The 12215-nt window shown below is 37.4% G+C and overlaps 3 protein-coding genes and 1 long non-coding RNA gene across 7 annotated transcripts in view; 2 read left to right on the top strand and 2 right to left on the bottom strand.

The window, feature by feature from the left end:
• LOC127410790 (histone H2B-like) overlaps positions 1–12215 on the bottom strand; it is a 303692-nt gene that overhangs the window by 259444 nt on the left and 32033 nt on the right. Inside the window, exons 1-5 of one of the 4 annotated variants that reach the window (XR_007892166.1) lie at positions 7612–7758; positions 7249–7342; positions 7065–7147; positions 6240–6298; positions 3182–3309 (exon numbers count right to left, since the gene is read on the bottom strand). The exons of 1 other annotated variant lie outside the window; for it this stretch is intronic. The gene's annotated coding sequence lies outside the window, so the exon portion shown is untranslated. Of the gene's footprint in view, positions 1–3181; positions 3310–6239; positions 6299–6699; positions 6838–7064; positions 7148–7248; positions 7360–7611; positions 7759–12215 lie in introns of those variants that run through there. 2 more of the 4 variants (XR_007892167.1, XR_007892168.1) reach the window with 2 other exon arrangements.
• Positions 1735–2333, top strand: LOC127411081 (histone H2B-like). The gene has a single exon (XM_051646450.1). The coding sequence runs from the start codon at positions 1748–1750 to the stop codon at positions 2120–2122; it is 375 nt and encodes a 124-aa protein (XP_051502410.1). The 5' UTR covers positions 1735–1747; the 3' UTR covers positions 2123–2333.
• Positions 3321–6220, top strand: LOC127411383 (uncharacterized). The gene is made up of 3 exons (XR_007892273.1): positions 3321–4641; positions 5093–5186; positions 5474–6220. It is a non-coding gene; the product is annotated as an uncharacterized LOC127411383 (long non-coding RNA).
• LOC127411146 (histone H4) lies at positions 7923–8300 on the bottom strand. The gene has a single exon (XM_051646495.1). It carries the CDS (start codon positions 8278–8280, stop codon positions 7969–7971), a length of 312 nt encoding a protein of 103 aa, XP_051502455.1. The 5' UTR covers positions 8281–8300; the 3' UTR covers positions 7923–7968.

Raw genomic sequence — 12215 nt, forward strand, 5'->3', positions numbered from 1 at the left:
CAAATGATCCACTGACATCAGTGTATTATTAACATCATCTTTGAACACTATCTTTTATTAGTTTATCTTATGTAGACAAAATACATTCAACTGTAAACTAAAAACTGAAGTCTAAGTTTTTAAATAATATGTTAGAAATTTTACAGGAGTTCTCATCAGTTATTTAGTTTACAGCTAAATGTATATTGTCTTATTACCGATCTCTGGCATCGACAAGCTCAAAGTTGTTGCTCTTTGTGTAATACGCCTTTTTATTCTCCCCAGGAACATAAAATTCACCAGAACCAAAACCAGCAAGATGGAGTACATTTTTGCGCCAAGTTTGCCTCCAGACTCGGGTGGAGGACACCGACAAGAAGATCACCGCGAAAATGTGTGCTTGTGTTAGTTTTTGTTGGTAGTTTACTTTTCTACAATTTGTTTTAATATATATATATAAATATATATGTGTGTGTGTGTGTGTATATATATATATATATATATATATATATATATCTCAGTAGCATTTTCATTCTTTTTTTATCTTTAATTACAAACAGTTATATTAACTTTTAATGAAAAAAAAAAAAAACATGACAAGTTGAAGTATTTCCTCTATCATTATTGTAATAATCAGAACAAATGAACAGTTGTGAAAAGATTAATTGTATTATTTTTTTTTCTCCTTTGTTTTATTTTTGCATTAATAAAAAAAAAAAAAAAATGGCAGAGGTATGCACAGTAAAACATTTAATTGCATATTATAAAAGTGTGTGTGTGTGTGTGTATATATATATAATTATCTACATAAAGATGACAAAATTAATGAAGCCACACAGGCGAAATGTTCATGAAATGTCTGCGACAGCTCCCGAGTGTTCTCTGACGCACTGAATTTACGTCAGCGTCTGAAATCGCTCACTCATTTTGTTCACTCACTGCTGAAATATAGTGCACTCACTGCCATTCACTATATAGGAAATAGTGAACGAGTGGCGATTTCAGACACAGCTAATGTCTAACCGGAAATAGTGTTTAATGTTTATTGTCACTATTCTTCTATTAATTTTAAATGAATAAATTGTTGTTCGAAAAGTTCACGGACTCAGTTCATGCAGAATAAAGACCCAAATTTGTTCTGTTAGATAATTTTATATTAACTTTTTTGAACGCATAATTAAATATGACGTTTCTACGGGCGTGTTCGTGATAAAACAGTCCAGGTTTACTTGCACCACAAATACATGGTATTCTTTACCAAAGCAAATATCGGTTTGAGGAAAAAAAACATTAGACCAGAATATTACTAAACACGGGACAGTAGAACAAGTGTTAATTATTTAAAATGTAAAACATTTTATGGGTACAAACCACATAAGTACCTTCAGAAAAAAGAAAAACAAGTTTAACTCTTTATTATTAGTTATTTATTGAGAAGCGTTATTCTTTTATATTACATTATTTTACTGGAAAATAATAAGAAAAAAATGAGCGGGAGAACTAGAGAAAGGAAATGTAATCGTGTGGGGGATGGAAACTTTCAAACGTGAGGCGAGAGGCGGGACTTTCATTTGGAAGTCTTTGATTGGCTCTTTCCGGCCCGTCAAACTTACAACTGACCAATGAAATCATTTAATGGGTTTGACCAATGAAAATACGCAATCAGAGGACGCGCATCATCTCCTCACAGAATTAGCATAGAGGAGGGAATAAATACTTGTATGAGCGGATTAAGAATCATAATTGTGAGTTTGTTCTTCAGATCATCATGCCTGAACCAGCTAAATCCGCACCGAAGAAAGGATCCAAGAAGGCCGTCACAAAGACCGCCGGTAAGGGAGGAAAGAAGCGCAGGAAGTCCAGGAAGGAGAGTTACGCTATCTACGTGTATAAAGTCCTGAAACAGGTTCATCCTGACACCGGGATCTCTTCCAAGGCGATGGGAATCATGAACTCTTTCGTCAACGACATCTTCGAGCGCATCGGCGGTGAAGCGTCTCGTCTCGCTCACTACAACAAGCGCTCCACCATCACATCGAGAGAGATCCAGACCGCCGTGCGTCTGCTGCTGCCCGGTGAACTGGCCAAACACGCCGTGTCTGAGGGCACAAAGGCCGTCACCAAATACACCAGCTCCAAGTAAAATAACGTCCTGTTTCTCAACCAACCCAAAGGCTCTTTTAAGAGCCACACATGTTCTCGTTTAAAGAGTTTTTTGTGCATATGAAGACTAGGAAGAGATTACAAACCGGTTCGTCTGAAATGATTAATCAGAAGTTATTCTCTAACGGTGGTATTTGTTAATGATTAGCAAAGTTATTTCTCTTCTCCAGGAGACAAACATATGTTTGCTTTTGTTTGTTTTTTTTTCTCATGACTGAGAAGGTAACATTGAGAAGGCTAGTAATGGGAGCAATTGCAACAAAAAATATCTGACCTTCAATAAAATTGTTAGATAGAGATAAAAATATTTCTTCATAATTGAATAATACAGATAAATATTGTCAAATAAATCTCACTGACCTTGATTTTAAAACTTGTATGAAACACTGGTTTAAGCCTTAAATATATATATATCAGATCTTTAGTGACCCGGGACCTCATTTCACCCCTTGTACCTGATTGTGCCCAAACCTCTTTAGTATTCCTCAATTGTGCTCTTATAGAGTAAGACAATACAAATGAAAATAAATTAATAATGATAATATATCCAAAATATATTGAAATGTTTTATTCTTTTATTTACAAATTTTCTTGAAAATATGTAGAAAATTAGACACTGTCCAGACATTTTTAAGATCAATTTGTGATACATATACAAGCTGTGAACATGAAAGAGTGTTTGGTTAAATTATCATGCACTTAAGGGATAATTTAAGATTAGCACTTTAAAAAAAAAAACTTGTCAGGTGGGGTAAAACTAACATTATATAACACAGGAAATGCAACTGATTAAAGTATATGAATTATTGTGTGGCTCTTAACATTTTTGGGACTCTTGGCCACTTTTTTGGGGGCTGCTGACTTTGTTTTCTTGGGGCTCTTCGGTGCCTTTTTAGCGCCTGCAGGTTTCTTCACCTTCTTGGGGGATTTCTTAGCGGCGGGTTTCTTGACTTTAGGAGCGGCTTGCTTCACGGGTTTCTTCTTGCTCTCGGCTTGATTCTTGTTGATCTTGAATGAGCCGGAGGCGCCGGTTCCTTTGGTCTGGATCAGAGTCCCTTTTAGTCACCAGACTCTTTGCGAGTTTGACGCGGGAGTTCTTCTCCACATCGTATCCACCGGCGGCGAGAAACACGGCGCTCCTCTCCTTGGGTGTGGACATTATTAAGCCTACATAAGGAAATACCAATTCTTGATATAAAAACATTGATTCATAACAGTTAAATCTCACAATGATTTGTCATTCATTCACTTATATTAAAAACACAATGACAGGTATCTGTATTTTTATTTTATTTACTTGTAATTAGTTCATTGCTAATATGTTCAATAAATTACAAAGTAACTAGTACAAATATACAGGACCAACTCATCGCCATAATCATATGCTAGATTTAATTCTGTCATATGGAGTTGATGTTGATACTATAGAAATTCTACCACAGAGTGATGACATCTCAGATCATTACCTCGTCTCTTGTTTGCGGTGATCAGCTAATGTCACTCAGTCTACACCACTCTATTGTTCAGGTAGAACTATTCTTTCAAACACTAAAGATAGCTTCACTAATAATCTTCCAGAATGGTCTCATACACTCAGTAAGCCCTATAGTTTAGAAGTACTTGAACAATATCAGAAAATATAAATAGCCTTCTCTAGCACTCTTGATAGTGTCACCCCCTTCGAATAAAGACAATTAAAGAAAAAAGCTCCACACCATGGTACAATGATCACACTCATGCTCTCAAGAGAGCAGCACGGAAAATGGAGCGCAAGTGGAAGAATACAAAATTAGAGGTATTTTGCGGTGCATGGAAGGATAGTGTCTGTTGCTACAGACAGGCACTAAAAGCTGCCAGGTCAGCATATTTTAGCAAACTCTTAGAAAATAACCAAAACAATCCTAGGTGTTTATTCAATACAGTGGTAAAATTGGTTAGGAATAAAACCTCGACTGAACCAGATATTCCAATATTTAGCCAGGCATACACCTAATTTATCCTTCACCACACAATTAGGCTGCTTTAGTTGGGTCTGCCGGAACCTGAAACATTCCATTGCCTGAACCTTGGATTTAGGATAGACCTCACCGAAATTACCGGCCGGTTGAACTGTGAAGCACCTGACTGATCTCGGCCTGCATCACCTTTGTCTACTGATGGACTACACTCTTAAAATGGAATACATAGACTATCAATAAATTTTCAACATTCAATATTCAACAGTGACAACAAACTGCTACACTAGGTAACGTTATCTTAGAGATGGAATACAGCAAACGGCCGGCTCCCAGCACAATACCGACTCCTACAAAAACTCTAAGCCAAAAAAAAAAAAAAAAAAACACATTTGTCTACTGAATCCCAACTGGTTAAGCGGGAACATGATCGTGGTCGAGCAAAAACTAGAGTGAACTTCGGCAGGGCATTTGATTCCTGGAGGGACCTTCGTTCGGTTTTGGGGATCAAAACCGACCCTGAATTGGCGTTCTTATTGGACAGGTAAGCTTACCTAACGGCAAAGCATGTGAAATATAGTGTCATATGGATTTATCTGTGTAATTATGTTAGCTGATAAGTAGTTTTCAAAAGGCAAGCTAGTTAGTGTCAGCATCCATGTAATACAAACATTTGACAGGCTTATAGGGGAACTAAACATCAGAGAGCTTGTCACTGATGCACACTTACAGATTTCATCACTGATGAGTGAGCATAGACAGACTTTTGTTTTGAAATTTATAAAAAGTACAATCACTCATACATTGAAATGCTTACAAAAAAAAAAAAAAAAAGACAAAGAAACTTCATGTGGTAAGAGTGAAGCCGAATTTTCATAACTTTTGTTTTTTCTGTGAATGTAATTCTTTTTATTTATGTAATGTCAATTTCATTTATGTTGAAAATTGATTATCTCTCTCTTTATTTATTTTTTCTTTTGATTATTTGTTTACAGGCAGGAATAATATCTGGACAGTCGGTCATACTAGTATGGCTAAAGGATATTGTCAATCATTTTTGGTTTTGTTGCCAGAAGGCAGGAGTTCATGGTGAGTATAATGGCCTTTCACAATGCAGTACAAACACTAAGGCAATACAACCACTTTGAAATGAAGTGTTCCTCAGTTGTCACACAGGGCAGGGAGGTCTTGCTGTTCTGCATGCTGTTTCAAAAATATTTATTTGCAGTGAAATGACCACTGATAAAGTTAATCTTTGTCCACTGAAATGTGTTCTACTACATAAATTAGTAGCGAAGCTAGCTATCCTATTGGTGGCAGATGAAAATGCCATATACAGCATTTGTACTTCATCTTTAAATTCCTCTTTATTTTAGGGTATGTGGCTTGGGGTGATTCATCATGCCTGTGGCGTGCATGAATGGGCCCTTGGCAGATGTCAGCATCAACCACTGGGTGTGGCAAGCTGTGACAGAGTGCATGGTATCTGGTTCTGCAGCACATGAGACACTCTCACAAATTGTGCTCAACAGACACTGGCTGACGGATGTTGAGAAGTTTCTGATCTTTCGGTAAAACTAAAGAACATTTTATTGTCTACAATATGTGTTCGTTTTTTGGATTTACAAAAGCTCTATGTGGGAATAGTAATAGTATTGAGAAACGATCAATATGATGAGATGTTTGTGTAATTAGCATATGTCAAATGTAGTTGTATTGATTGATGAATCTTTGAAAATGTTGTCTTTGAATTACAGGTCAACTTCAGATCTCATGGATCACAAATAAAATATTTTAGAGATATGATCCATTTATCTCCATACAATGCAAGGCATAAAGGCGGCAAAAAGGTTGCAAGACTTTCTTAACAACAAATCTTAACATAAGCAGTCTCCTAGCCCTAGATTTCAAGCTCAGGTCTCCAAGATTTCAAGTTTGATTACACTTCCTGGCACCATTTAGCATTCTGGCATGCGTCAAACACTATGAAGTGTAATTGAGCTTGAAATCATAATTGGCTACGAGACTGCTGATGTCAAGATAGATGGCGAAAAAGGAGTTACAGTTTAGTCTGTTCTCACACAAAACTGATCGGATCGCTTCAGAAGACATAGTTTTAACCATTGGAGTCATATTTATTACCTTAATACTGCCTTTATGTCCTTTTTGGAGCTAAAAGATTTGGTCATCATTCACCTGCACTGTGTGAACAAACGGACATCATATTTCCATTAAAATATCTTTGTTTGAATTCTGTGGAAGTCATAGGTGTTTGAGATGACATAAGGGTGAGGAAATGATGAGAGAATTACTAAAGATGATCATTGTTGGGTGAACTATTTCTGTAATTCAATGCATGATAGTGAGTATACTACTGAAGTCTAAAATTTATATTTCCAATTAAAACACCAAGCAGAATAAAATAACTTGTCTTAAGACAAATGTTTTTGTGAAGCACCTAATGTGCCCAAGACTTTTGAACATCACTGAATAAAAATACTGTATAGCTGTGCTGAAAGTTCACACACTCCTTGTAGAAACCTTTAGAGTTTTTCTTTAAAATGAGCAAAAACAAAAATGTATTTTTTTTTTTTATTCAGTACTGTATAACAGATGAGTACATCTTTTAAGCATAAATGATTGTTTGTATCCTTGCAAAGCTTGATCAGCCACTGTAGTCGAGAGATCAAACGAGAAGTGCTGTGCACAAACATCACAAAAGGCTACACAGTCATTGACCCTGAAGGAGAACACATTAAGAAAAAAGGGCTTGTAAACTTTAACAGGATCATTTGTAAATTTAGATATGATCTGGATTTGTGAAATGTACATATCTGTAATATCAAAGATCTTAATTGCAGTACTAAAAAAAACTACTTTTATGCATCATTAAAAAGACATCTTGCAGATGCTGCAAAGGATGTAAATTTACAAGCAGAACTGTATATATTATTAAGATAAGTTTACCTTGTAGGTTTTCTTATTTTATTTTTTCTTCAATTTTTTGGCAGGGGTTACCACACCAAGCATCCATCTCCTTCAGTTCAGTTCTGTAGTGCATATAACGTAATGATTTAAATATTACTAATTAGACATATCAAATGAAAGTGATCTCTACTAATTCCTGAGGAAAAGTAATCTACAAACTCACTCCTATCCAAACCGGGCTGCGTTCCTGCGCCCAGAGAAGAGATGACCATTGGCCATCCTGCTCACTATGAGACACGTTACGTCTTCACCCCTCCCTAAAACAATAGAACATCTTCGGTACGTTATTTTCTAAAGTGTATGAGAATACAGTAATTACATATGATAAATAATATATGTGAACAATCCAACAAATTATCATTTGCTGCGTGAAATCTCGACCGCAAAAATTACCCTTGCTAGTTACGAGTCAAAAAATGCATTTAAACGGAGTTAGTGGCCAATCATAAATTAATCCATCAATATGTATAATTTCACTTCGTTATATATTGATACAGATGTGTTTTATTAATAAATGGTTACTTACATTTGTAAAAGTTGCCACCTCCGGTGTTTGCGTCCGCCATTTGCAATTTGTTTGTTTTTTTTTTGCACTCTGCCGCGGTCTCCGCGTTGAATTATGGGAAAAAGGGATCAGAGAATGTACATCATATAGACCCTCGAAATCAGATTGCATTGTGGGCAAGAATGAGTGAACAGATATAGGGAACGAGACATAAGGAATGAATTCGGACACCACTACAAAATGGCCGACACCCGATATAGTGCACTATATAGTGGCTAGGGGGCGGTTTCGGACACAGCTATTTACTCTTTTTGTGAGATTGTGTGTGGCTCTTAAAAGAGCCGTTGGGTTTGTCGGGTTTCTCCTGAATAAAGTCGTTTATCCTCCGAATCCGTACAGAGTTCGTCCCTGTCGTTTCAGCGCGTACACAACGTCCATGGCAGTGACGGTCTTTCTCTTGGCGTGTTCAGTGTAGGTGACGGCATCACGGATAACGTTCTCCAGAAACACCTTCAACACACCGCGAGTCTCCTCGTAGATCAGACCGGAGATACGCTTGACACCGCCACGGCGAGCGAGACGACGGATTGCGGGTTTGGTGATTCCCTGGATGTTATCACGCAACACTTTGCGGTGACGCTTGGCGCCTCCTTTTCCGAGTCCTTTACCGCCTTTACCTCTTCCAGACATAATGAGAGTTCAACTATCAACTGAATGTGAGAAACGGAACTGCTGGAGAGGATATTTACAGTTGCCTACAGGACCTAATAGAAACACATCATTGAAGGAGGAGCCTAAAGCACGTCACGTATTTTCCTTCTCACAGTTCACAGCGCTGACGTAACAAAGATCAAAGATTCACTTGAATTTATTAGATTTTTTAAAATGATAAATAGTTTCAGGTCAGTGTCCAAATAAGCATTTATCAAATTTACAACACGAACCGGAAGAATTGTTGACAGTAAAATGTGTTGTCCAACGAAGTCACTACTGGACACAAAAATAATTATAAAAAGTAAAAATTATGTGAACAATAAATTTAGAATATATTTTATTTATTTTACTGTTGAAGTAAATTGGATAGCAAAAATAGTATTTACTGGGTCTCATTCACCGATACAGTATTTAACCTGCAATCATATATATATATATATATATATATATATGGACATTGTAAATATTTATTGTGTACAATTTTGTTTGTTTTTATTTTTACTTTTATAAAATAAAATACAGTGTAGAACAAAAAAGAATTGTTTTATTTTATTATGTTGGAACTGCTTACACACAGGAACGCCACACACAGTTTTTAATTTCACCTAAATTGTGCTTCCTTGTATCCAACATGGTTGCTAAAGGGGTCAGGGAATTTGTCTCTTATTCGCCACATGCAGCAGCTCGGTATTACCATCCTGTTCCTGGTTCACTGACGTTCATGTAGCCAGATGGTGAACTGGCGATATGCAGAGTACCGATACTCTCTGTTATCTACCCCTGGGTCCTGTCTGTCAGTGAGTGCAAGAATGTCATTCCATGTCTGTCTAGCCAAATGTAGCATGCCCTCATCAAGACAATAAAGTTCCATATGGGCCTTTCTGCTGAGACACCTCTCTTGATTTTGACCACAACATTTGTTTTCTAAATCTGTTGGCATAAGCCGGCAGTTGAGGCAGGTGCACCATGCAGGTTGTATGCTCCTGTTGTTGTTCTCCAATAATCCATAATGTCCAGAAAAACCCCTGGCAGACGTATGCAGAACTTCATCCCTCTCTTCCTGGGACAGTTGTTGCAATTCTCTCTGGAAATTTAACATCTGTTTAGAATGGCTAGATTCACATTTCAAGTGGTTGTGGACTTTTCATTTTTGGTTTATTTATATATATCATCAATACTGAATTGTGTCAACATATTTATAATGTACAGCCTATTATATAAACAGCTACTGTCATCATCCACCAAATATAATATACAGTATCAAAGTTTGTAGTAAAACAATTATGTGTGTAATTTTAACCTCTACCTCATCTGTCAGCATGATGTCGGTGAATCTCATTTAGTCTCTTTTTACGTTACATCATTGTTTTGGCTGATGCTCGCTCGCGTCCCTATGGAGTGTGTGCGCGAGCGCGAGCACCAGCAACAGGTAGCTTCCTGCAGTTAACTTAATGGCCACAGGTTTCATTAATAACAAGTGTTTCTGAATCTTACATACTGCACCTTTAAGTCTTTTGTTACTATAAATCTCCACTTTCACATTCTTCTTTTGTTTTTGGCGATTCAGTGCCTTTGTGTGCATGTACATTTACTGAGCAGGGAGGATAATTTATAGTAAAAAAAAAAAAGGACTTAAATATTGATCTTTTTCTCACCCACACCTATCATATCACTTCTGAAGACATGGATTTAACCACTTTATTCATATGTGTTACTTTAATGCTGCCTTTATGTGCTTTTTGGAGCTTCAGCATTTTGGTTACCATTCACTTGCATTGTATGGATCAACAGAGCTGAAATATTCTTCTAAAAATCTTAGTTTGTGTTCAGCAGAAGAAAGAAAGTCATACACATCTGATGGCATGAAAGTGAGTAAATTTTGAGAATTTTAATGTTAGGAGGAACTATCCCTTTGATGATATCAGCATAACTAACCTTGTCCCATAGCTTCATGTCATCTACTCACTCTGGTGAGGCACTGTCAAAAGACGGTCATTTTTTTTTTAACCAACTTAATATGCTAAATAGTTAATTATCTGCTAAAAAGTTAAAACACCGGAGATCAGAAAACAAAAACAGGTTTCCAATATAAATCGTGGAACTTCACTTTACAGCCTGTCAATATAACAGCATGGCAAGCATGTAAGCAAACTCTGATGATGATGTAATCGGATATGGTGAATTTTTTTTTCTCCAAAAATATAATGAATATTAGAGCTGCATGATTATGGTTAAAATAACAATCACAATACTTTTGCTTAACATTTTAATCACGATTATTCTGCCCTCTGAAGATAAAATAAAATTACATTAAACAGCTGCTCTCATGTTGAACAAGGTGTTAAAACTACAAACAAGTAAATTAGTCTTTTTGTCTTAAATTAAGTCATGTTTTGGAAGTAAATTTCAAGGGTTTCCACACTTCTCTTTAAAAATGATTTACTTTTATTATTATAATTGCAATAAACAGTAGTAATATATCCACCTGTGGTAAATTCAGTTGATTGCACATGATTGGGAAAGGCACACACCTGTCTATATAAGGTCCCACAGTTAACAGTGCATGTCAGAGCACAAACCAAGCCATGAAGTCCAAGGAATTGTCAGTAGACCTCCGAGACAGGATTGTATTGAGGCACAGGTCTGGGGAAGGGTACAGAAACATTTCTGCAGCATTGAAGGTCCCAATGAGCACAGTGGCCTCCATCATCCATAAATGGAAGAAGTTTGGAATCACCAGGACTCTTCCTAGAGCTGGCCGCCTGGCCAAACTGAGCGATCGGGGGAGAAGGGCCTTAGTCAGGGAGGTGACCAATAACCCGATGGTCACTCTGACAGAGCTCCAGCATTTCTCTGTGGAGAGAGGAGAACCTTCCAGAAGAACAACCATCTCTGCAGCACTCCACCAATCAGGCCTGTATGGTAGAGTGGCCAGATGGAAGCCACTCCTCAGTAAAAGAAACATGACAGCCCACCTGAAGTTTGCCAGTCAGACCTTGAGAAACAAAGATTGAACTCTTTGTCCTGAATGGCAAGCGTCATGTCAAGAGAAAACCAGGCACCACTTATCACCTGGCCAATACCATCCCTACAGTGAAGCATGGTGGTGGCAGCATCATACTGTGGGGATGTTTTTCAGCGGCAGGAACTGGGATGTACATGTGGGATAAGTACATCAGAGTCTCTAGTTTGAGAAACAGATGCCTCATGTCCTCAGCTGACAGCTTCATTGAATTCTACCCGCTCAACACCAGTTTCATGTGCAACAGTAAAGAGAAGACTCAAGTTGTGAAAACTGCCCAATACATCACTGGTGTTCAGCTACCCTCCAAAGACATTCACCACAAACGCTGCCTAAGGAGGGTGAGAAGCATTATCAAAAGACAACATGGTCTGTTTACTCCTCTTCCATCTGGGAGACGCTATAGGAGTCTTCGCTGTCGCACCAGCAGACTCAGGAACAGTTTCTTTCCCTCAGCTGTCAGCCTACTGAACTCTAAACTCAGGCGCTGAACACTACATCCCACTCGGACCACTTAATACTTGTAAAAATGTAAAAAAAAAATAATAATAAAAACTGCACTGTACAATAACCTGTCTCCACACTGTACAGGAATTAAAGAGGAATTTAAAGATGAAGTACAAATGCTGTATATGCCACCAATAGGATAGCTAGCTTCGCTACTAATTTATGTAGTAGAACACATTTCAGTGGACAAAGATTAACTTTATCAGTGGTCATTTCACTGCAAATAAATATTTTTGAAACACAGCATGCAGAACAGCAAGACCTCCCTGCCCTGTGTGACAACTGAGGAACACTTCATTTCAAAGTGGTTGTATTGCCTTATAGTGTTTGTACTGCATTGTGAAAGGCCATTATACTCACCATGAACTCCTCTCCATTGTCT

Source organism: Myxocyprinus asiaticus, chromosome 2 (assembly GCF_019703515.2).
Source record: "Myxocyprinus asiaticus isolate MX2 ecotype Aquarium Trade chromosome 2, UBuf_Myxa_2, whole genome shotgun sequence".
Classification (NCBI taxonomy): Eukaryota; Metazoa; Chordata; class Actinopteri; order Cypriniformes; family Catostomidae; genus Myxocyprinus; species Myxocyprinus asiaticus.